The 25,777-nt window shown below is 48.7% G+C and overlaps 1 protein-coding gene across 1 annotated transcript in view; it reads right to left on the bottom strand.

Moving 5' to 3' along the window:
- Positions 1-25,777, bottom strand: part of LOC139411069 (sema domain, immunoglobulin domain (Ig), transmembrane domain (TM) and short cytoplasmic domain, (semaphorin) 4C) — a 61,271-nt gene that overhangs the window by 14,598 nt on the left and 20,896 nt on the right. Inside the window, exons 2-3 of the mRNA XM_071156887.1 lie at positions 15,518-15,721; positions 461-615 (exon numbers count right to left, since the gene is read on the bottom strand). Coding sequence (XP_071012988.1) covers positions 461-615; positions 15,518-15,620 — 258 coding nt within the window. The 5' untranslated portion in view covers positions 15,621-15,721. The remainder of the gene's footprint in view (positions 1-460; positions 616-15,517; positions 15,722-25,777) is intronic.

Here is a 25,777-nt window from a genome sequence, read left to right as displayed (position 1 = left end):
AGACAGTGGGGCAGGTGGCATCCAGTGGCCCGATCATCCCTCTACACTTGGTAGACAGAGCAGCAGCGAACAGGTGGGCTGCTTATTACTGGGCTGCTCACAACACAGAACTGTTGCATGTTCATCATCAGTCACACAATGGTCCAATTCATGCTAATTAGAAAGTTTAATCAGATAACAATCCCCATAGCGCTGGTATATGTCTGAGTGGGATATGAGATGAGAGGGGACAGAGGCATCTTAAGACATTTTATCAAGCCTTTATTGCACGAGGCTAATTACACTGATTAATCATGTAATAGCCTTGTTCCCCCTCCACCCCTGAACAGAAGGCATCGGAATCAGGAAACTTTACTGCCATGCAACAAAGTGAAGGAACGTTGCACAAGAAGCTGTCTGTGGGGTTAAGGTCCCAGCTTTCGTTGGTGTCTGCTGCGCTGAGGTGTTTGTGTGTAGTTACCTGAGGTCGTAGCTGTCTGCTGATGTCGTTAGGGTCCAGGGCGAACAGGGCCTCTCTAGCTCCTACATACAGAACCCTCTCGTGTTCTGCTAGAGTCGCCATGGTGTAGTTCCACACACCTAGAGCCCGGAACCTGGCCATGCTGTCCAGTACCTCTGTAGAGGAACATGCAAACATAGACAATACTGTTAGAAACACACACGCGCCTCACTTGACCTGAAGGCAATGCAGATCGAAGTGTTGCCCATCTTTTTTGTCACAAATCAAGCGCCTTTGGAACTACATGGGAGCTCAGCACTGGTGGGGTGGTGACGACTTTCTGTTTCGTCAAAGTGGCACACACAGAGAGACACAGGGAAAGGCCCAGTCACCCATACACCCTAACCAACACACACAGAGAGACACAGGGAAAGGCCCAGTCACCCATACACCCTAACCAACACACACAGAGAGACACAGGGAAAGGCCCAGTCACCCATACACCCTAACCAACACACACAGAGAGACACAGGGAAAGGCCCAGTCACACATACACCCTAACCAACACACACAGAGAGACACAGGGAAAGGCCCAGTCACCCATACACCCTAACCAACACACACAGAGAGACACAGGGAAAGGCCCAGTCACCCATACACCCTAACCAACAAACACAGAGAGACACAGGGAAAGGCCCAGTCACCCATACACCCTAACCAACACACACAGAGAGACACAGGGAAAGGCCCAGTCACCCATACACCCTAACCAACACACACAAAGAGACACAGGGAAAGGCCCAGTCACACATACACCCTAACCAACACACACAGAGAGACACAGGGAAAGGCCCAGTCACCCATACACCCTAACCAACACACACAGAGAGACACAGGGAAAGGCCCAGTCACCCATACACCCTAACCAACACACACAGAGAGCCACAGGAAAAGGCCCAGTCACACATACACCCTAACCAACACACACAGAGACACAGGAAAAGGCCCAGTCACACATACACCCTAACCAACACACACAGAGAGACACAGGAAAAGGCCCAGTCACCCATACACCCTAACCAACACACACAGAGAAACACAGGGAAAGGCCCAGTCACCCATACACCCTAACCAACACACACAGAGAGACACAGGAAAAGGCCCAGTCACACATACACCCTAACCAACACACACAGAGAGACACAGGAAAAGGCCCAGTCACACATACACCCTAACCAACACAAACACCCAGCTACACCCCCATCCAACACACACACCCAGTCACACATACACCCTAACCAACACACACACCCAGCTACACACCCTAACCAACACACACACCCAGTCACAAATACACCCAAACCAACACACACACCCAGCTACACACCCCACCCAACACACACACCCAGTCACAAATACACCCTAACCAACACACACACCCAGCTACACCCCCACCCAACACACACACCCAGTCACACATACACCCTAACCAACACACACATCCAGCTACACACCCTAACCAACACACACACCCAGTCACAAATACACCCTAACCAACACACACCCAGCTACACACCCCACCCAACACACACACCCAGTCACAAATACACCCTAACCAACAAACACACCCAGCTACACACCCCACCCAACACACACACCCAGTCACACATACACCCCACCAACACACACACCCACCTACACACCCTAACCAACACACTCACCCAGTCACACATACACCCCACCCAACACACACACCCAGTCACACATACACCCTAACCAACACAAACACCCAGCTACACACCCTAACCAACAAACACACACCCAGTCAAACATACACCCCACCCAACACAGACACCCAGCTACACACCCCACCCAACACACACACCCAGTCACACATACACCCTAACCAACACACACACCCAGCTACACACCCCACCCAACACACACACCCAGTCACACATACACCCCAACCAACACACACACCCAGCTACACACCCTAACCAATACACACACACAGTCACACATACACCCCACCAACACACACACCCACCTACACACCCTAACCAACACACTCACCCAGTCACACATACACCCCACCAACACACACACCCACCTACACACCCTAACCAACACACTCACCCAGTCACACATACACCCCACCCAACACACACACCCAGTCACACATACACCCTAACCAACACAAACACCCAGCTACACACCCTAACCAACAAACACACACCCAGTCACACATACACCCCACCCAACACAGACACCCAGCTACACACCCCACCCAACACACACACCCAGTCACACATACACCCTAACCAACACACACAGAGAGACACAGGAAAAGGCCCAGTCACACATACACCCTAACCAACACACACAGAGAGACACGGGAAAAGGCCCAGTCACACATACACCCTAACCAACACACACAGAGAGACACAGGGAAAGGCCCAGTCACCCATACACCCTAACCAACATACACACACCCAGCTACACACCCCACCCAACACACACACCCAGTCACACATACACCCTAACCAACACACACAGAGAGACACAGGAAAAGGCCTAGTCACACATACACCCTAACCAACACACACAGAGAGACACAGGAAAAGGCCCAGTCACACATCCACCCTAAACAACACACACAGAGAGACACAGGGAAAGGCCCAGTCACACATACACCCTAACCAACACAAACACCCAGCTACACCCCCACCCAACACACACACCCAGTCACACATACACCCTAACCAACACACACACCCAGCTACACACCCTAACCAACACACACACCCAGTCACAAATACACCCTAACCAACACACACACCCAGCTACACACCCCACCCAACACACACACCCAGTCACAAATACACCCTAACCAACACACACACCCAGCTACACACCCCACCCAACACACACACCCAGTCACACATACACCATAACCAACACACACACCCAGCTACACACCCTAACCAACACACACACCCAGTCACACATACACCCCACCAACACACACACCCAGTCACACATACACCCTAACCAACACAAACACCCAGCTACACACCCTAACCAACAAACACACACCCAGTCACACATACACCCCACCCAACACAGACACCCAGCTACACACCCCACCCAACACACACACCCAGTCACACATACACCCTAACCAACACACCCACCCAGCTACACACCCCACCCAACACACACACCCAGTCACACATAAACCCTAACCAACACACACACCCAGCTACACACCCCACCCAACACACACACACCCAGTCACACATACACCCTAACCAACACACACACCGAGCTACACACCCCACCCTACAAACACACCCAGTCACACATACACCCTAACCAACACACACACCCAGCTACACACCCTAACCAACACACACAGAGAGACACAGGAAAAGGCCCAGTCACACATACACCCTAACCAACACACACAGAGAGACACAGGAAAAGGCCTAGTCACCCATACACCCTAACCAACACACACAGAGAGACACAGGAAAAGACCTAGTCACACATACACCCTAACCAACACACACAGAGAGACACAGGAAAAGGCCCAGTCACACATACACCCTAACCAACACACACAGAGAGACACAGGAAAAGGCCTAGTCACACATACACCCTAACCAACACACACACCCAGCTACACACCCTAACCAACACACACAGAGAGACACAGGAAAAGGCCCAGTCACACATACACCCTAACCAACACACACAGAGAGACACAGGGAAAGGCCCAGTCACACATACACCCTAACCAACACACACAGAGAGACACAGGAAAAGGCCCAGTCACACATACACCCTAACCAGCACACACAGAGAGACACAGGAAAAGGCCCAGTCACACATACACCCTAACCAACACACACAGAGAGACACAGGAAAAGGCCTAGTCACACATACACCCTAACCAACACACACAGAGAGACACAAGAAAAGGCCCAGTCACACATCCACCCTAACCAACACACACAGAGAGACACAGGGAAAGGCCCAGTCACACATACACCCTAACCAACACACACACACCCAGCTACACACCCCACCCAACACACACACCCAGTCACACATACACCCTAACCAACACACACAGAGAGACACAGGAAAAGGCCTAGTCACACATACACCCTAACCAACACACACAGAGAGACACAGGGAAAAGCCCAGTCACACATGCACCCTAACCAACACAAACACCCAGCTACACACCCTAACCAACACACACACCCAGTCACACATACACCCCACCAACACACACACCCAGTCACACATACACCCTAACCAACACAAACACCCAGCTACACACCCTAACCAACAAACACACACCCAGTCACACATACACCCCAACCAACACACACACCCAGCTACACACCCTAACCAATACACACACACAGTCACACATACACCCCACAAACACACACACCCACCTACACACCCTAACCAACACACTCACCCAGTCACACAAACACCCCACCGAACACACACACCCAGCTACACACCCTAACCAACACACACACACAGTCACACATACACCCCACCAACACACACACCCACCTACACACCCTAACCAACACACACACCCAGTCACACATACACCCCACCCAACACACACACCCACCTACACACCCTAACCAACACACTCACCCAGCTACACACCCCACCCAACACACACCCCCAGTCACACATACACCCCACCAACACACACCCACCTGCACACCCTAACCAACACACTCACCAGTCACACAAACACCCCACCGAACACACACACCCAGTCACACATACACCCTAACCAACACACACACCCATCTACACACCCTAACCAACACACACAGTCACACATACACCCCACCCAACACACACACCCACCTACACACCCTAACCAACACACACACCCAGTCACACATACACCCCACCCAACACACACACCCACCTACACACCCTAACCAACACACTCACCCAGCTACACACCCCACCCAACACACACCCCCAGTCACACATACACCCCACCAACACACACACCCACCTGCACACCCTAACCAACACACTCACCCAGTCACACAAACACCCCACCGAACACACACACCCAGTCACACATACACCCTAACCAACACACACACCCATCTACACACCCTAACCAACACACACACCCAGTCACACATACACCCCACCCAACACACACACCCACCTACACACCCTAACCACCACACTCACCCAGCTACACACCCCACCCAACACACACCCCCAGTCACACATACACCCCACCAACACACACCCACCTGCACACCCTAACCAACACGCTCACCAGTCACACAAACACCCCACCGAACACACACACCCAGTCACACATACACCCTAACCAACACACACACCCATCTACACACCCTAACCAACACACACAGTCACACATACACCCCACCCAACACACACACCCACCTACACACCCTAACCAACACACACACCCAGTCACACATACACCCCACCCAACACACACACCCACCTACACACCCTAACCAACACACTCACCCAGCTACACACCCCACCCAACACACACCCCCAGTCACACATACACCCCACCAACACACACACCCACCTGCACACCCTAACCAACACACTCACCCAGTCACACAAACACCCCACCGAACACACACACCCAGTCACACATACACCCTAACCAACACACACACCCATCTACACACCCTAACCAACACACACACCCAGTCACACATACACCCCACCCAACACACACACACACCTACACACCCTAACCACCACACTCACCCAGCTACACACCCCACCCAACACACACCCCCAGTCACACATACACCCTAACCAACACACACACCCAGCTACACACCCTAACCAACACACACAGAGAGACACAGGAAAAGGCCCAGTCACACATACACCCTAACCAACACACACAGAGAGACACAGGAAAAGGCCTAGTCACACATACACCCTAACCAGCACACACACCCAGCTACACACCCTAACCAACACACACAGAGAGACACAGGAAAAGGCCCAGTCACACATACACCCTAACCAACACACACAGAGAGACACAGGGAAAGGCCCAGTCACACATACACCCTAACCAACACACACAGAGAGACACAGGGAAAGGCCCAGTCACACATACACCCTAACCAACACACACAGAGAGACACAGGAAAAGGCCTAGTCACACATACACCCTAACCAACACACACAGAGAGACACAGGAAAAGGCCCAGTCACACATACACCCTAACCAACACACACAGAGAGACACAGGAAAAGGCCTAGTCACACATACACCCTAACCAACACACACAGAGAGACACAGGAAAAGGCCCAGTCACACATCCACCCTAACCAACACACACAGAGAGACACAGGGAAAGGCCCAGTCACACATACACCCTAACCAACACACACACACCCAGCTACACACCCCACCCAACACACACACCCAGTCACACATACACCCTAACCAACACACACAGAGAGACACAGGAAAAGGCCTAGTCACACATACACCCTAACCAACACACACAGAGAGACACAGGGAAAGGCCCAGTCACACATACACCCTAACCAACACAAACACCCAGCTACACACCCTAACCAACACACACACCCAGTCACACATACACCCCACCAACACACACACCCAGTCACACATACACCCTAACCAACACAAACACCCAGCTACACACCCTAACCAACCAACACACACCCAGTCACACATACACCCCAACCAACACACACACCCAGCTACACACCCTAACCAATACACACACACAGTCACACATACACCCCACCAACACACACACCCACCTACACACTCACCCAGTCACACAAACACCCCACCGTACACACACACCCAGCTACACACCCTAACCAACACACACACACAGTCACACATACACCCCACCAACACACACACCCACCTACACACCCTAACCAACACACACACCCAGTCACACATACACCCCACCCAACACACACACCCACCTACACACCCTAACCAACACACTCACCCAGCTACACACCCCACCCAACACACACCCCCAGTCACACATACACCCCACCAACACACACACCCACCTGCACACCCTAACCAACACACTCACCCAGTCACACAAACACCCCACCGAACACACACACCCAGTCACACATACACCCTAACCAACACACACACCCATCTACACACCCTAACCAACACACACACCCAGTCACACATACACCCCACCCAACACACACACCCACCTACACACCCTAACCACCACACTCACCCAGCTACACACCCCACCCAACACACACCCCCAGTCACACATACACCCTAACCAACACACACACCCACCTACACACCCTAACCAACACACACACCCAGTCACACATACACCCTAAACAACACACACACACACAGCTACACACCCCACCCAACACACACACACCCAGCCACACACACACCCCACCCAACACACACACCCAGCCACACACACACACCCAGCCACACATACACCCAACACACACACACCCAGGCACACACACACCCCACCCAACACACACACCCAGCCACACACCCCACCCAATACTCACCCAGCCACACACAAACTCAGCCACACACACACACACACCCAGCCACACACACACACCCCACCCAACACAAACACCTAGCCACACACCCAGCCACACACAATTCCCACCCAACACACACACCCAGCCACACACACCCCACCCAATACACACCCAGCCACACACACACACACCCAGCCACACACACACACCCCACCCTACACACACACCCAGACACACACACACCCAGCCACACACACCCCACCCAACACAAACACCTAGCCACACACCCCACCCAACACACACACCCAGCCACACACACACCCCACCCAACACACACACCCAGCCACACACACCCCACCCAACACACACACACCCAGCCACACACACACCCAGCCACACACACACCCAACCTCACACACACACCCAGCCACACATACAACCAGCCACACCCAGCCACACACACACACAGCCACACACACACCCACAGCCACACATACACCCCACCAAACACACACACACCCGGCCACACACATCCGGCCACACACACACACACACACACACACACACACACACACACACACACACACACACACACACACAACACACACACCCAACACACACACCCAGCCGCACACACACCCCACCCAACACACACACCCAGCCACACACACACCCCACCCAACACACACACCCAGCCACACACACACCCCACCCAACACACACACCCAGCCACACACACACACCCCACCCAACACACACACCCAGCCACACACACCCAGCCAACACACACACCCAGCCACACACACACACCCCACCCAACACACACACCCAGCCACACACACCCAGCCAGCCACACACGCACAATGCAGTAAAAGACAAACATACTGGGAGAAACTGACAGAGCACAAATGCAGTTTAGTTTCCATTATCCACGCCTGTGTTTCCTGTCGTGTCTTTGCGTCTCGCTCTTAGCAAAGGGAAGTCATGTGCGAAACGTCAGGCAAGCCTCAGTAAAGTGATGTCATGAATTGAATAATAATATTCCTGCTCCTGTAAAAAATAAAACCTGAGATCCTACAGCAGGGGGAAGAGACTTCACTTCTGATTTATGGTGGGCACGTCGTGTGACTTCCTTCCTGGCCTAGTTTAAGGGTATAGCAACAAACCAGAACTATAGAGGTGGTGGGGTGCAGGACAGCAAGTCAGAGAGAGAGAGAGAGAGAGAGAGAGAGAGAGAGAGAGAGAGAGAGGGGGGGGGGGGGGGGGGGGTGAGAGAGAGGGGGGGGGGGGAGAGAGAGAGAGAGAGAGAGAGCATGGAGGTATAGAGAGACAGTATAAGGAGGAGAGGAAACTCGAGAGGACATGCGGTGGGAGAAGGTAATACACGTGCAGCAGCGTGTAAACATTGGAGGGTATTGGCGCGTGTGCTGGATGAGGAGAGACGAGATGAGAAGAGGAGACGAGACATCCTCAAGGGAGCCCAGAGCACATCTGCTAGGTTCTACACAGCCAGAGAATGTCTGGCGTTGACACGCGCACACACACACACACACACACACACGCACACATACCCACGCACACAAACACACACACTTGCACACATGTAAACACACATAGACACGTGTGTTGACATAAACGGTTGTGCACTCCAACACACTCGCTCACATACACACACGCAAACCTTCCTCCCGCCACACATACTGGCAAACAACCCTCCTGGGTACCTGCATAGTGACAATAATGTTTGTCCACAATCACAGAAAGTTTTGCAGAGCTTGAAGGGGGTTGTTTACAATTATTAGTGGCAGTGTCATTGCTAGTTGTTATGGGAGGCTGCACTTCCCACCTGTCACCACACAGGGGCAGCCCTGAGGCCTGTCTGCGTGGTAGGGGGCCTTAAAGGAAAAATCCACACAAAAATATTTTGGTGTTAATACAGTGGACGGAGGGGTCTTTGTCTGATCTAGCAGTTGTTATGAACAGACACCAGACATTAAAGTAACAACATAAGAGGACAGACTTTACTAGTAAGGGAAAATATAATGAAAGGGGAAAGAGGAACATGCCACAGAAATGAGAGCAAAGAGAAGATCTAATGACTCCAACAGATGAGACACACGCGTACACACACACACACGCGCACACACACACACACACACACACACACACACACACACACACACACACACCCACCCACCCACACACCAAAGGGAAAACTGCAAGCCCATAAAATGTTGGTTGTTGGTGAGGCAGCAGAGGTCTGTGTCTCTCCACAGCTGAACTCTTGAGATGTGCCAAGGTCAGTTTGATGGGTTCTATGGTAACAAGAGCACCAGCGCTCTGTCGCCCTGTGATGTTCAGCTAGCCACTACACTGAAAGAGTTCTATACTCCCATCTCTGTGATGTTAAGCTAGCCACCACACTGAAGGAGTTCTATACTCCCATCTATGTGATGTTAAGCTAGCCACTACACTGAAGGAGTTCTATACTCCCATCTCTGTGATGTTAAGCTAGCCACCACACTGAAGGAGTTCTATACTCCCATCTCTGTGATGTTAAGCTAGCCACCACACTGAAGGAGTTCTATACTCCCATCTCTGTGATGTTAAGCTAGCCACCACACTGAAGGAGTTCTATACTCCCATCTCTGTGATGTTAAGTTAGCCACCACACTGAAGGAGTTCTATACTCCCATCTCTGGGATGTTAAGCTAGCCACTACACTGAAGGAGTTCTATACTCCCATCTCTGTGATGTTAAGCTAGCCACCACACTGAAGGAGTTCTATACTCCCATCTCTGTGATGTTAAGCTAGCCACCACACTGAAGGAGTTCTATACTCCCATCTCTGTGATGTTAAGCTAGCCACCACACTGAAGGAGTTCTATACTCCCATCTCTGTGATGTTAAGCTAGCCACCACACTGAAGGAGTTCTATACTCCCATCTCTGTGATGTTAAGCTAGCCACCACACTGAAGGAGTTCTATACTCCCATCTCTGGGATGTTAAGCTAGCCACCACACTGAAGGAGTTCTATACTCCCATCTCTGGGATGTTAAGCTAGCCACCACACTGAAGGAGTTCTATACTCCCATCTCTGTGATGTTAAGCTAGCCACCACACTGAAGGAGTTCTATACTCCCATCTCTGTGATGTTAAGCTAGCCACTACACTGAAGGAGTTCTATACTCCCATCTCTGGGATGTTAAGCTAGCCACTACACTGAAGGAGTTCTATACTCCCATCTCTGGGATGTTAAGCTAGCCACTACACTGAAGGAGTTCTATACTCCCATCTCTGTGATGTTAAGCTAGCCACTACACTGAAGGAGTTCTATACTCCCATCTCTGTGATGTTAAGCTAGCCACTACACTGAAGGAGTTCTATACTCCCATCTCTGTGATGTTAAACTAGCCACCACACTGAAGGAGTTCTATACTCCCATCTCTGTGATGTTAAGCTAGCCACCACACTGAAGGAGTTCTATACTCCCATCTCTGGGATGTTAAGCTAGCCACCACACTGAAGGAGTTCTATACTCCCATCTCTGTGATGTTAAGCTAGCCACCACACTGAAGGAGTTCTATACTCCCATCTCTGGGATGTTAAGCTAGCCACCACACTGAAGGAGTTATATACTCCCATCTCTGTGATGTTAAGTTAGCCACCACACTGAAGGAGTTCTATACTCCCATCTCTGTGATGTTAAGCTAGCCACCACACTGAAGGAGTTATATACTCCCATCTCTGTGATGTTAAGCTAGCCACCACACTGAAGGAGTTCTATACTCCCATCTCTGGGATGTTAAGCTAGCCACCACACTGAAGGAGTTCTATACTCCCATCTCTGTGATGTTAAGCTAGCCACTACACTGAAGGAGTTCTATACTCCCATCTCTGGGATGTTAAGCTAGCCACCACACTGAAGGAGTTATATACTCCCATCTCTGTGATGCCCCACTCTAGCTGTGTGTGTGTTTCGGTGTGTGCGCCGTTTTGGGAGAGCTCAGGGTCAGTCTAGTGGAAGGAGGGAGGGAGGCCAGAGCGGCTGGCCAGGCGAGGCGGTCCAGGGAGCAGAGAGTAGGGCTCAGTCAAGACTGATTCAAGGCTAGTTTAGATCTCCTCTGATGTGCCTCCGTGTACGCTGCTCCTCCCGCCTCTCCTCTCTTCTCCAGCAAGCTAACGCTCCTTCTTTTCGTTGAGTGCTTAACTATAAATACTGCCACGGTCTGCGTTACGCTGCTAACCATGGAGGAGCTCACACACTGCACTATAATTAAAGGGCTATTTTAGGACCTTTGAAGCAGCAACACAGACTAAGAAACAAGGAGACATATACACTGTGTAGACCACCGCCCACTACAAAAAGACACACACACACTCAATCCCTCAAGTCAGGTACCCACATGGGGATAAAGGTACACATTAGCATCACGGACACACACACACACACACACACACACACACACACACACACACACACACACACACACACACACACACACACACACACACACACACACACACACACACACACACACACACACACACACACACACACACACACACACACACACACACACACACACACACACACACACAAAGCCAGTTGTTGTATCAGGAGACTAGGGAAACTTCAGAGTGGATTGTATTGAATGTCAAGGCATGAGACAGAATGAGAGCAGAGAGAGAGAGAGATGGGAAGCTATGTGTAATTGCTGTAGATTAGCAAAGGGAGTGGTGAGAGAGGAATGAAGGGAACTGGGAGAGACGGGGGAGGAGGAGTGGGAGGGCAAACATGGAAAGGAAATGTTAAAAGTGGATTAACACAACAACAGGACAAGTGGAGGAGTTGCTGATTTATTCCACAAATGACCTTTCTGAAGAAGGGTGCCACAGTTAAGACTGCCCTACTTCAACCTGGCTAGAGAGAGAGAATGGAGCGGGGATGGATTTAGGAAAATCAGAGCCGTTCTGTGACAGACCCCCAGCTGTTTACTGAACAATATGACTTGAAGCCCCTCTACTCCACTCTAGGTCACATCTGTGCCATGCTATTAATCCCATTCAATCAGAGACATAGTGGAAGATGGAGGGATGGAGAGATGGAAGCTGGGGGAGTGAGTGACACATGTCAGATAGTGTGTGGATGGATGGATGGATGATTTATCTCTCTCTGTCTGTCCTCCCCCAATCACACAAACACACCCACCACAACTTTGTCCATCTATCCCTCAATCCCTCCCAACCACTCATTACTGTAATTGGTGGGCAGAGAGGGAGAGAGAGAGAGAGAGAGAGAGAGAGAGAGAGAGAGAGAGAGAGAGAGAAAATGAAAAAGTCCATCCCCCATCTCTGTTCTGGGTGGATCTCACTTCACATCCTCATTCTATCTCTCTCGTTCAATCAGCACCACTCATTTGCTTTGGTTTTTCCTTTTAAGTTCTAGTCTCATTCTCTGCATCAAAGCATCCTGCTGGCATTTCAAACAAACCCCCGTCCCTCTTTCTCTCTCTGACCACAGCTGCTGTGCTTTGTGTGGAGAGGGTTTACAGGGCTCTGTCATTGGGGTTGGGCTGGGAAAGGGGAGAGGGGTGTGCCGGGGTGAGGGGAGACAACCACCCCCCAAACTGCATTTTATCTGCTCCCGACTGTGTCCGCCTGCCAATGGATACTCCAATCAGGCGTGCCCAAATCAGGGCGCAACGAGGGTGTGTGAGAAATGAGAAAGAGAGGAGAGTGGAAAAAGAGAGCGAATGACAAGAAGAGAGATGGAAAGATGATGGAAAGATGGAGAAGGAGAGAGAGAGTGTGAGAGAAGTAGAAGTAGAGAGAGAAGAAGCAGTTAAAAGTGTTTGTGTTTTTCCCCCTTCATAACCTAAATGACTTTAAGCCACACATAATTATAGAGGCGGGGCCTGGGTGGGCAGAGAGAGGGAGCAAACATTATCTCTGCTCCGACCCCCCCCCCCCCCCCCCCAAATTGCCCGGGAGTACTAAATCCCTCAGACAGCCAGGCTAAGCATTATTCATACACACACTCTGAGTCTCAGTCTCTCTCTCTCTCTCTCTCTCTCTCTCTCTCTCTCTCTCTCTCTCTCTCTCTCTCTCTCTCTCTCTCTCTCTCTCTCTCTCTCTCTCTCTCTCTCTCTCTCTCTCTCTCTCTCTCTCTCTCTCTCTCTCTCTCTCTCTCTCTCTCTCTCTCTCTCTCTCTCTCTCTCTCTCTCTCTCTCTCTCTCTCTCTCTCTCTCTCTCTCTCTCACAATGTATTGTCTCATGTTTGCTCCCACCAAACTGCATACAAAAACACATTTGTTTTATTATCCTTGTGGGGACCAAACACTTGATTCCCATTCAAAATCCTATTTTCCATAACCCCTAACCTTCACCCTAAACCTCGAATAAAAATATTTGTTTTTAGGATGGTAAAACAACACACCACACACAGAGTTCCTGTTTATGTGATCTGCGTGTGCAGAGAGACAGCTCCACGCGGCATAAAACACTTTGTAGACGTTCCGCGCTGTGTGTGTATTGGTCTTTTCCGTCTCTTCCCCACTCCGTTGCTCCTCTCGCTCCTGTGAAACTATTTCCTGTCCTTTTAAGGCAGTCTGCTCCCTGCTCCTCTCCTTCTGCTCTCTCTTTCTCTCTCTCTCTGCTCTGTCCCTCTTTCTTCAACTCCATTTGTCTCTGACTCTCTTCTCTTTAACTGTCTCTGTCTCTCTGTCTCTCTCTGTCTCTCTCTGTCTCGTTGAGATAGTGATTGTGTGAGCGAGCTGCATGGCTGTTTGCATTGCCTGCTGAATGTTTACCGAGTCTGTTTATTGGTCTGGGATGAGCCTGTGGATTGACTAGAGTTGAGTGAGCAGGAGTTGTGTGTCACCGCTAGCCGTGTCTCTCAAGCTGCTATTGACTGCTTGTCCATTGTTTCTTTCATTGTATCCCCCAGCCACACCCCTCACCACCAACAATGGCGGTTGAGTGCGAGTCGGGGACAGGAAAAGGAGCGTGGGGAAGATGGGAATCAGAAAAGAAGACAGAAAAGGGGCTGCTTTTACGTAATAGCAGTCTTGCTAAGTGTAGCCGAAACGTGATCTCTTTGTGAAAATAGTACAGGCTGTTTGGTTCTTAGCGGGGCTGAGAGCAAAGAAAGGAGGGAGGTGTGGGATAAAAAGGAGAAGGAAGAGAAGGACGTGGAGGGAAAGTAAGGACAGAATAAAGGTGTGAGGTGGTTATGTGGTATATGTGTGACACAGAGGCAGAAGTACGTTGCTTCCTCTATTGAAATGATATACTGGCTTTTCATTGACCGCTGGACAACAGAAGAACAGAAGAACAGGAAACAGAGTGACTGGGAACAGTTAATATAGGCTACATCTGAAATAGCACCCCTAGTCCTGATTGGACCTGGTCAACAGGGTGCCATTTCAGGCGCAGACATGGTACGGCCGGTATCTACTCACCGCGGTATCTGACCGTTTTGCGTGGGACTGGGTTCCAGTTGAGACATAACGACTTCTCCCAACCAATCAGAAGAACCAACAGCAGGACCTTAGCCTCACCCATGGCTCCGATGGGACCTGCCCAGTCTCAGCAAGGCCGTTGATTCGCTGGTGGACGGATGAGTGACAGGGGAGATAGACAGTGTGGGCCCAGCCTCTGGCAGCCTGACAAAGAAGGATAAAGCAGAATCAGTTAAAAGCTCAGAACCGACGACCACGATACCTCGTTAGCGTAACAGCCGCGCAACATCCGCAAACAACTTATCAGAGCTCTGTCAAGCCAATCCAACGACAAGCTATTCAATTGAAATGCAGCGCTATCAAAGTTAATGTGTGTTGGCAGCACATCAACCAGACTCTGGAAATGAATGTCGAAGCAAGGACAATTCAACACACAATCTGGTTTATGATAATTCTCCTAAATGAATATGTCAAACGTCAGGCTTGTTTTGTCTTTGACAGGTGAAGCTACCGGTAGCCTGTTCAACTAATGGAGGTAAATGGTACAAACATCACCGTAGACACGGCTTAAAAATACACAAATAAATGCTACAGGAATAGACTATCAAAGACATTCTGCTTTCCCTCCTGTGGAATCATCATTCCACACCTGCTGGCGTCTATCGGGAAGCCAAATCAACACTTTGATGCTGTTTACCTATTTGAGAAGAAAGCTGTTGACTTCTAAACATGCATTAAATGTCAAATTGTGTTTACTCTCGGAGATTAAATGAAAAATATCCCTCTGAGCTGTTGCATTTTTATTGCTCAATGTCATGTGAATTTGAAATGTCCGTTTTAACAGGCATACTTTCTGTCCTGTTTGGCATTTAGGAGACGGGGGTGTGAATTGAGATGCAGAGCCTGTACTGCACGTTCTGAACCCAATCTGACTCCTATTGATTTCTCTTTTTGGAAAGTAAGAGCAGCCGCACTGACTGAAAAAGTCCAAGATCATCGAAATGTGCTCTAAATGAGTAGGCTTAAATGGAGGGCCGGGATAAGAATATCTGATGGCTCACAGCTCACATCTCTGACTCCAGGTTTTATTGGATCAATGAAGAGGCCTTTGGCTATCGCCAAGAGTGGAGGGGGGGGGGGGGGGGGGGGGGGCGAGGGAAGAGAGAGTGAAGGAGAGATAGAGAGAGAGAAGGAGGGACATGGACAGAAAGGTGTGTTTAGAAACATGGAGGGCGTCTGAAACCAGTAGCGACAGGCTTCACGTTATCTTCCAAGCTGCTGAGAATCCTCCAGTCCTCAACAACGGCATTCTATGTTCTTTTTCTCTTTCTGCCTACAGTTAAGAAATGGAGTGAGTCAGCGTCCTGGAGGTAGGATTAAGAGGACTAGCCTGTGTAAACATACTGTAGCAGGGGAAGGTGAGGTGAAGAGAGGAGGAGGAGGCGGGGGGGCTTGTGTGTGTGTGTGTGTGTGTGTGTGTGTGTGTGTGTGGGGGGGGTGGGGGTGGGGGGGAGGGGTGGATTCAGCAGGTCTAACAGGCGGTTAGGCAGGAAGACAGCCAATCAACTATCCCTCCCGGCTGTATTGAATCACCTTATAATGATTGGTGGAGGGGACTTGTTTTCACTGGGCCGGCTAATGACGTTCAACAAATTAGAAACGACGCGGCAGACTAATAATATCAGTCAGTGTTCCCGACAAACGCAGGCTAATTAGCCTGACGTTGAGAGAGAAATAAAGCACGTGTTCCGATTATGCTGCTTCGTTTGTGTGTTTGTATTCAGCTAAGTCCCCCGGGGGAGAAAACACACGGATGTTTCTTCCCATGAGGATGGATGTCGGGAAAGCAGGTTAGGATTAGGAAAGAGGGGGGCCTAGGATAGGAAGGGAGTTAGGCGGAATATCCGTTCTCGAGTGTTGTCCATCTCTCTGTTCAACCTCTGCCCTCCTCATGCCCTCCTGTTTCCTTCCCTCGCTTCCTGTCCATCGCTTCCTCTTTCCTCCCTTCTCATCAACTGATAACGAGCCCTTGTGACCTTTGAACCCATGACCTTTTCCAGAGGTCACAGGTGTCCAGGCAGAGAGAGTTCACTGACAGTGTCGTACCACTACACTAGAGTGGAGGAGGCCATTAACACAAGCTGGACATACAGTATGTACAAAGAACCACACCACAACTACCTCTCCTCCCTCCTACCCCAAAACAAATACATTTATACAAGGCTCTTCCTTCCTTCCCTCCCTGCCCTTCTCACATCCCCCAACCCCTTTATTGCAGCGGCTGTATTTGAACATAACCTATTTCACCTCAGCGCTGAGAGGGCAGGATCAAGCCCCCTCACTCACACCCTCTATGCTATGTACAAAACAGCTGGAGACATTTTTTATGGAACATTTCCAGTCACTTTAAAAGTAAGTGAAAAGACTGTCTAGGGGAAGCAGTGGTGTGTCTAACTGAGCACAACTACAATGTACTAACACGCACACGCACACGCACACTCACACTCACACTCACACTCACACACACACACACACTCTCCAGAGGGATAAGCTCTTAACCCTAATTTGCTGCAGGGGCGTCGTACTACTATGGTTGACTCTGTAAAACAACTCATTTCACTGCACCTATCCGGTGTGTGGGACAATACAACTGCTCCATTCGGACCTGCTAGGCTGCCATATGGACAGGCCTCCTTGACCCAGTTCTGACACTGGTTTGACCTGATAGGCTGCCATATGGACAGGCCTCCTTGACCCAGTTCTGACACTGGTTTGACCTGCTAGGCTGCCATATGGACAGGCCTCCTTGACCCAGTTCTGACACTGGTTTGACCTGCTAGGCTGCCATATGGACAGGCCTCCTTGACCCAGTTCTGACACTGGTTTGACCTGCTAGGCTGCCATATGGACAGGCCTCCTTGACCCAGTTCTGACACTGTTTGTCCTGTTGTCCTGCACAAAGCGGCAGCTGACGGCTGAGTGTACTTGTGCGTGAGTGTTCAAGACATAGTGAGGGTGGGTGTTCAAGAGCTAGATCTACCAGAGAGCCCAAAATACTGGGTCCCTGTGTGTGTGTGTGTGTGGATGCGGATGTGTGTGTGCGTGACGTACTGGCAGATTGTGTAGTGTTTGTGTAAGAGCAGGCCTAGATGAAAGAGTGATAATCAAAGAGGGTTTGATCAGCTGCAGTGTGTGTGTGTGTGTGTATGTGTGTGTGTGTGTGTGTGTGTGTGTGTGTGTGTGTGTGTGTGTGTGTGTGTGTGTGTGTGTGTGTGTTGTGTGTGTGTGTCTGTCTCATGGGAGGCAGTGAGGGAGCTCTACAGCATCCATCCCTACCAGAGACAGATACACACACACTTCCTGCCAATCTACTGGCCTGCCAACAAGCGGTCTCATTCTATCTCTCTATAGTACCTGTACACTACTACATCATGTATAGTATATAGTTAACTGACCAGGGCTGGGGACAAGACTATTTCTTATTCAGACAGTCAGTTCAGGGGATGAATTGAAATGCAATCTATTACCTGAACATTGCCCATAATTTCCCTCTATTATTATCAATGCAGATGTTTTATTCATTAAATAAATCTTAATTCACTTTTAGAATTGACAGACTTCAAAGGAACCCAACCCTACCGATCAGTCAACAATCTGAGAAAACCATATATGAAAGCACAATCCGGTCTCCAGCCAGACATAAAGTACCTCACTACAGATAGAAAGCCACTGTATTTCAGATCAGTGTCCCCAGGCCCTCATCCTTTGAATCCTCTCCCCCCATCATCTCCCTCCCAGACAGTCCCCTGAGAGAACCACCATTACTCAGGCCTCCAGCCCCTCCATGCCTCAGTACTCAGCCATGATAATACTGCCTTCATCAAGGCCTTATCAGTTCCATCAGGCCAGCGGCTGGCTGTAGTTAGAGCTGAAATTGATCAAACTGCCCTGTGACCACACCACAGCACACCACAGCACAGCAGAGCTCAACTCATTTCAATCACACAGGAGTTAACCAGACTACTGGAAATCCATCTGGCTTGGAGTCGCTCGCTCTCTGATACACAAACACACACACAATCTCTGTCTTTGTCTGTCTAACTCACGCACCATTTCTCTGGCTGCCTCCGCCTGTCTTTCACACACATTATCCCTCTGCCTCTGGCTGTCTTTCACACACATTATCCCTCTACCTCTGGCTGTCTTTAAACACAAATTATCCCTCTGCCTCTGGCTGTCTTTCACACACATTATCCCTCTGCCTCTGCCTGTCTTTCACACACATTATCCCTCTGCCTGTCTTTCACACACATTATCCTTATGCCTCTGCCTGTCTTTCACACACATTATCCTTATGCCTCTGCCTGTCTTTCACACACATTATCCTTATGCCTCTGCCTGTCTTTCACACACATTATCCTTATGCCTCTGCCTGTCTTTCACACACATTATCCTTATGCCTCTGCCTGTCTTTCACACACATTATCCTTATGCCTCTGCGTGTCTTTCACGCACATTATCCTTATGCCTCTGCCTGTCTTTCACACACATTATCCTTATGCCTCTGCCTGTCTTTCACACACATTATCCTTATGCCTCTGCCTGTCTTTCACACACATTATCATTATGCCTCTGCCTGTCTTTCACACACATTATCCTTATGCCTCTGCCTGTCTTTCACACACATTATCCTTATGCCTCTGCTGTCCACACACGGGCTCTTCCCGTCTCCCACAGGGAACAAAACAAGGTTGCACTCTGGTAAATGCTCTAAACGTTTTGACTCTATCTGAGTCTGTGTCAGGACATCTTTCTATCCCTCACACACTATTTCTATGGCTGTATTTGGCTTCTCCCACGCACACACACTGTTTCTCTGTAGGACTCCGTCTGTCTCTGTTTCTCTCCACCTACAGATATAGGATCTTCATTTAAGCCAGGCTGCTACAGCACAAAAAGAATCCTGCAGCAACAGCAAATGTGAATTATTATGTGGATTATAATACATTGACATATAATACATTCTTGAAAATTCTCAGAAAGAATGGTCCAATTAAGATCCTACATCTGTATGCTTGCTGCCTCTGGGGTATATGTACAGTACAGGTTGAACTCTCTCTCGCTCTCTCTCTCTCTCCCTCTCGCTCTCTCTCTCTCTCCCCTCACCCTCTCTCTCTGACCTTGTGCTCTCAGCCCTTTCCTGACACATGTTGTTGGTGATGAGCACGCACAAGCGTGGAGAAACCTGCGGAGGCTCAATGTTCACTTTGCACCCTGCCCTGCCCAGGGGCTGCTGGGATAGCTCCCTGACCTGTCGTTTATGCGCTCTGTGTGTGTGTGTGTTCATGTGTGATTTTGCCGCTCGATCGTCTTTGCTGCAGGCATCATTAACACCAGCCAGTACAGCGTGTGAGACTAAGCTACACATACACACGCACACAATACTGTCTGGATTTCTCACGTGTTAGCAACCCTCACAATCACTAACCCCTCATTATGAGACAAACCAATACAGGATATGTACGCACCCACATCTGACTCGTAGGACTCGGGAACAAACTAGTCCATTTTTTTTTTAGCAGAGACATAAAAACATCTTTAAACCAAATTACACTCAAAGCAACACAATTCTTTCCACCCAGTCTTTTCAGTTCATTAAAAGTTGTTTTCCCATTTTGCATTTCAGGGCCGCACCAAAACAGAATACACATGTCCTACCTAATATAAATGACTGTCTCCACGCCAGGAGGCATTTGAACATTGCGTCATTTAATGGAGAGAGTGGAGGGAGTGGAGACTAGATAAAACTGTTGATGTGCTCTGCTCTGTTCTTTGGCTCAATAGGAGAGAGACCGCCTACCTAGCTTCTATAGGGGGCTCATTGTCCTTTAGTCCCCTACTCATCCTCCCTCCCTTCATATCCTTCCCTCCCTTCGTATCCTTCCCTCCTCCTGACCGCTAGGCCCAGGTCAGCTTGTACAGAGCCCTGAGCAGAGCCCTCTCTTTCACAGCCAGGGCCCTGGGAAAAGGTCAAGACAAGCTGACTTCAGCTCTTTCTTTCTTTCTTTACACTAAGAAAGATATATATATATATATATATATATATATATATATACAGAGATATATATATACAGTGGGGCAAAAAAGTATTTAGTCAGCCACCAATTGTGCAAGTTCTCCCACTTAAAAAGATGAGAGAGGCCTGTAATTTCCATCATAGGTACACTTCAACTATGACAGACAAAATGAGAAAAGAAATCCAGAAAATCACATTGTAGGATTTTTTATGAATTTATTAGAAAATTATAGTGGAAAATAAGTATTTGGCCAATAACAAAAGTTTATCTCAATACTTTGTTATATACCCTTTGTTGGCAATGACAGAGGTCAAACGTTTACTGTAGGTCTTCACAAGGTTTTCACAAACTGTTGCTGGTATTTTGGCCCATTCCTCCATGCAGATCTCCTCTAGAGCAGTGATGTTTTGGGGCTGTTGCTGGGCAACACGGACTTTCAACTCCCTCCAAATATTTTCTATGGGGTTGAGATCTGGAGACTGGCTAGGCCACTCCAGGACCTTGAAATGTTTCTTACGAAGCCACTCCTTCGTTGCCCGGGCGGTGTGTTTGGGATCATTGTCATGATGAAAGACCCAGCCACGTTTCATCTTCAATGCCCTTACTGATGGAAGGAGGTTTTCACTCAAAATCTCACGATACATGGCCCCATTCATTCTTTCCTTTACACGGATCAGTCGTCCTGGTCCCTTTGCAGAAAAACAGCCCCAAAGCATGATGTTTCCACCCCCATGCTTCACAGTAGGTATGGTGTTCTTTGGATGCAACTCAGCATTCTTTGTCCTCCAAACACGACGAGTTTAGTTTTAACCAAAAAGTTATATTTTGGTTTCATCTGACGATATGACATTCTCCTAATCTTCTTCTGGATCATCCAAATGCTCTCTAGCAAACTTCAGATGGGCCTGGACATGTACTGGCTTAAGCAGGGGGACACGTCTGGCACTGCAGGATTTGAGTCCCTGGCGGCGTAGTGTGTTACTGATGGTAGGCTTTGTTACTTTGGTCCCAGCTCTCTGCAGGTCATTCACTAGGTCCCCCCGTGTGGTTCTGGGATTTTTGCTCACCGTTCTTGTGATCATTTTGACCCCACGGGGTGAGGTCTTGCGTGGAGCCCCAGATCGAGGGAGATTATCAGGGGTCTTGTATGTCTTCCATTTCCTAATAATTGCTCCCATAGTTGATTTCTTCAAACCAAGCTGCTTACCTAGTGAGGATTCAGTCTTCCCAGCCTGGTGCAGGTCTACAATTTTGTTTCTGGTGTCCTTTGACAGCTCTTTGGTCTTGGCCATAGTGGAGTTTGGAGTGTGACTGTTTGAGGTTGTGGACAGGTGTATTTTATACTGATAACAAGTTCAAACAGGTGCCATTAATGCAGGTAACGAGTGGAGGACAGAGGAGACTCTTAAAGAAAAAGTTACAGGTCTGTGAGAGCCAGAAATCTTGATTGTTTTTTAGGTGACCAAAAACTTATTTTCCACCATAATTTGCAAATAAATTCATTAAAAATCCTACAATGTGATTTTCAGGATTTTTCCCCCTCATTTTGTCTGTCACAGTTGAAGTGTACCTATGATGAAAATTACAGGCCTCTCTCATATTTTTAAGTGGGAGAACTTGCACAATTGGTGGCTGACTAAATACTTTTTTGCCCCACAAAAAAGAGAGAGATATACAGAGAGATATATATATATATATATATATATAGAGAGAGAGAGAGAGAGATAGAGATACAGATATATTACATATATATAGTTAGATAGATATATATTTATTTATTTATAAATCTCTCTCTCTGTATATATATATATACAGAGATATATATATATATATATATATATATATATATATATATATATATATATATATATATATATATATATATATATATATAGAGAGAGAGAGAGAGAGATAGATATACAGATATATTACATATATATAGTTAGATAGATATAGATATAGATATATATACATATATATATATACATATATATATATATATATATATATTTATTTATTTATAAATCTCTCTCTCTCTATATATATATATATATATATATATATATATATATATAGAGAGAGAGAGAGAGAGAGAGAGTGAGAGAGAGACAGAGAGAGAGAAGAGAGAAGAGGAGGGCAAGGATGTAAGGGTACGAGGAGGAGGAGGAGGAGGAGGAGGAGGAGGAGAAGAGAGTGTGAGAGAAGAGATAATTATAAAAGAGAGAGGGAGTGATATTGGAAAAGGAGAGAGAGAAAAAGGAAAACATGAAATAAAGAGAACAGAGAAGGTAGAGAGTGTGGAGACTGAGTGATGCTATCCTTCTATTGTAGCTCCTTATTGGATCTATTAAGGGGAAATGGTGCTCTGGGCCGTGAGGCTGCATCAGTGCTCGGTTTCACTCTGCCATTACTTTGCTTTACATTAAGTGAACCTGGCCTGCTCTGTCTAACACGTTCCCCCGATCAATGAGCTGGGAGGGGGAGGAGGGGTGATGAGGAGACAGGGGGAGGTGAGGCGAAGCGGCCTTACTGGAAGATAAGAGTGATCGATAAGGGTATCTGCTGCTGGCTCAGACCCACCATGGAGTAGGGAGGAATACAGTTCCGGGTTACTCTTATTACCAGGATGATGGGCAGTGTGTGTGTGTGTGTGTGTGTGTGTGTGTGTGTGTGTGTGTGTGTTCCTATGTGTCAGTCATCAAAGGCTGCTGCCTCTCTCCCTAATGTATTCCTCTCTCTCTCTCGAAACCCCTATGCATCCATACACCCCTACTCTTTCCCTGTTCCTCTCCTCCTACCCCTATGCCTCTGCTCCTTATCTCTGTGCTTTACCTCTCTCCTGTCATCTCCTCCTCTTCCTTCCCTCCCCCAGCTCTCTCGGCATGCAAAAGGCATCCTGTCAGCGAATAGCTATTTATGATCAGCAACCAATATCCCCCAACTGAGACAGAGAGAGACAGAGAGAGAGAGGGAGAGAGAGAGAGAGAGAGAGAGAGAGAGAGAGAGAGAGAGAGAGAGAGAGAGAGAGAGAGAGAGAGAGAGAGAGAGAGAAAGGGAATAAAAGAGAGAGACGTTGCCCAAGGCTATTTTCCCCCAGCTTATGTTGTGTATGAGTATGAGCGCTGTCAATTCTTCTTTGGTGTCTCTGTATTCTGTAGGTGGTGCTGGATACAAATGACTTGGCTTGTTTGCCTGACACTCTTATCCCCAGCAATTTGCAAAAGCCTGGGCTGTAGAATCTATCTGAGCACTTGTGTGTTCTTTCAAAGCGACAATGAGACGCTGCACAAGGAAGTAATTGAGTGGGCTTCCATCCACACTGTCTCACACTCAGACCCGAACTCCAAACACGTAGCTCCACACAGCGGTCTCATCAAACACACGAATGTTCTCCCCAGGCTCTCCCTCTCGCTCTCAATTTCTTTCTTTCTCCCCCCCTTCTCCCTCCTCATAGTCTGGCTACTGAAAGCTATCTTGTTGAAAGATCATTTCTTTCCAGCAGTCCCTAAAATGTAATTTCCATGTCCAATTTTGACAGCCCCTCCCCCACTCTATTTTATTCTCCTTCTCCTCTCCCCTTTCTTTCTTTTAATTTATCTTATTTTCCACGCCCGCTCCCTGCTTCTGTTCTTCTTTTCTTTCTTCCCCTGCTCCCTCTCTGATTCTCCCTCTCTGATTCTTCCTCTCTGATGCTCCCTCTCTGACTCTCCCTCTCTGATTCTCCCTCTCTGAATCTCCCTCTTCCTCTCTGATTCTCCCTCTCTGATTCTCCCTCTCTGATTCTCCCTCTCTGATTCTCCCTCTCCCTCTCTGATTCTCCCTCTCTGATTCTCCCTCTCTGATTCTCCCTCTTCCTCTCTGATTCTTCCTCTCTGATTCTCCCTCTCTGATTCTCCCTCTCTGATTTCTCCTCTCTGATTCTCCCTCTCTGATTCTCCCTCTCTGATTCTCCCTCTCTGATTCTCCCTCTCTGATTCTCCCTCTCTGATTCTCCCTCTCTGATTCTCCCTCTCTGATTCTCCCTCTCTGATTCTCCCTCTCTGATTCTCCCTCTCTGATTCTCCCTCTCTGATTCTCCCTCTTCCTCTCTGATTCTCCCTCTCTGATTCTCCCTCTCTGATTCTCCCTCTCTGATTCTCCCTCTCTGATTCTCCCTCTTCCTCTCTGATTCTCCCTCTTCCTC

Source organism: Oncorhynchus clarkii, chromosome 6 (assembly GCF_045791955.1).
Source record: "Oncorhynchus clarkii lewisi isolate Uvic-CL-2024 chromosome 6, UVic_Ocla_1.0, whole genome shotgun sequence".
In the NCBI taxonomy this organism is placed as follows: domain Eukaryota; kingdom Metazoa; phylum Chordata; class Actinopteri; order Salmoniformes; family Salmonidae; genus Oncorhynchus; species Oncorhynchus clarkii.
Note: the sequence above shows the minus strand (reverse complement) of the source record. Positions and strands in the feature narration are given on the sequence as shown.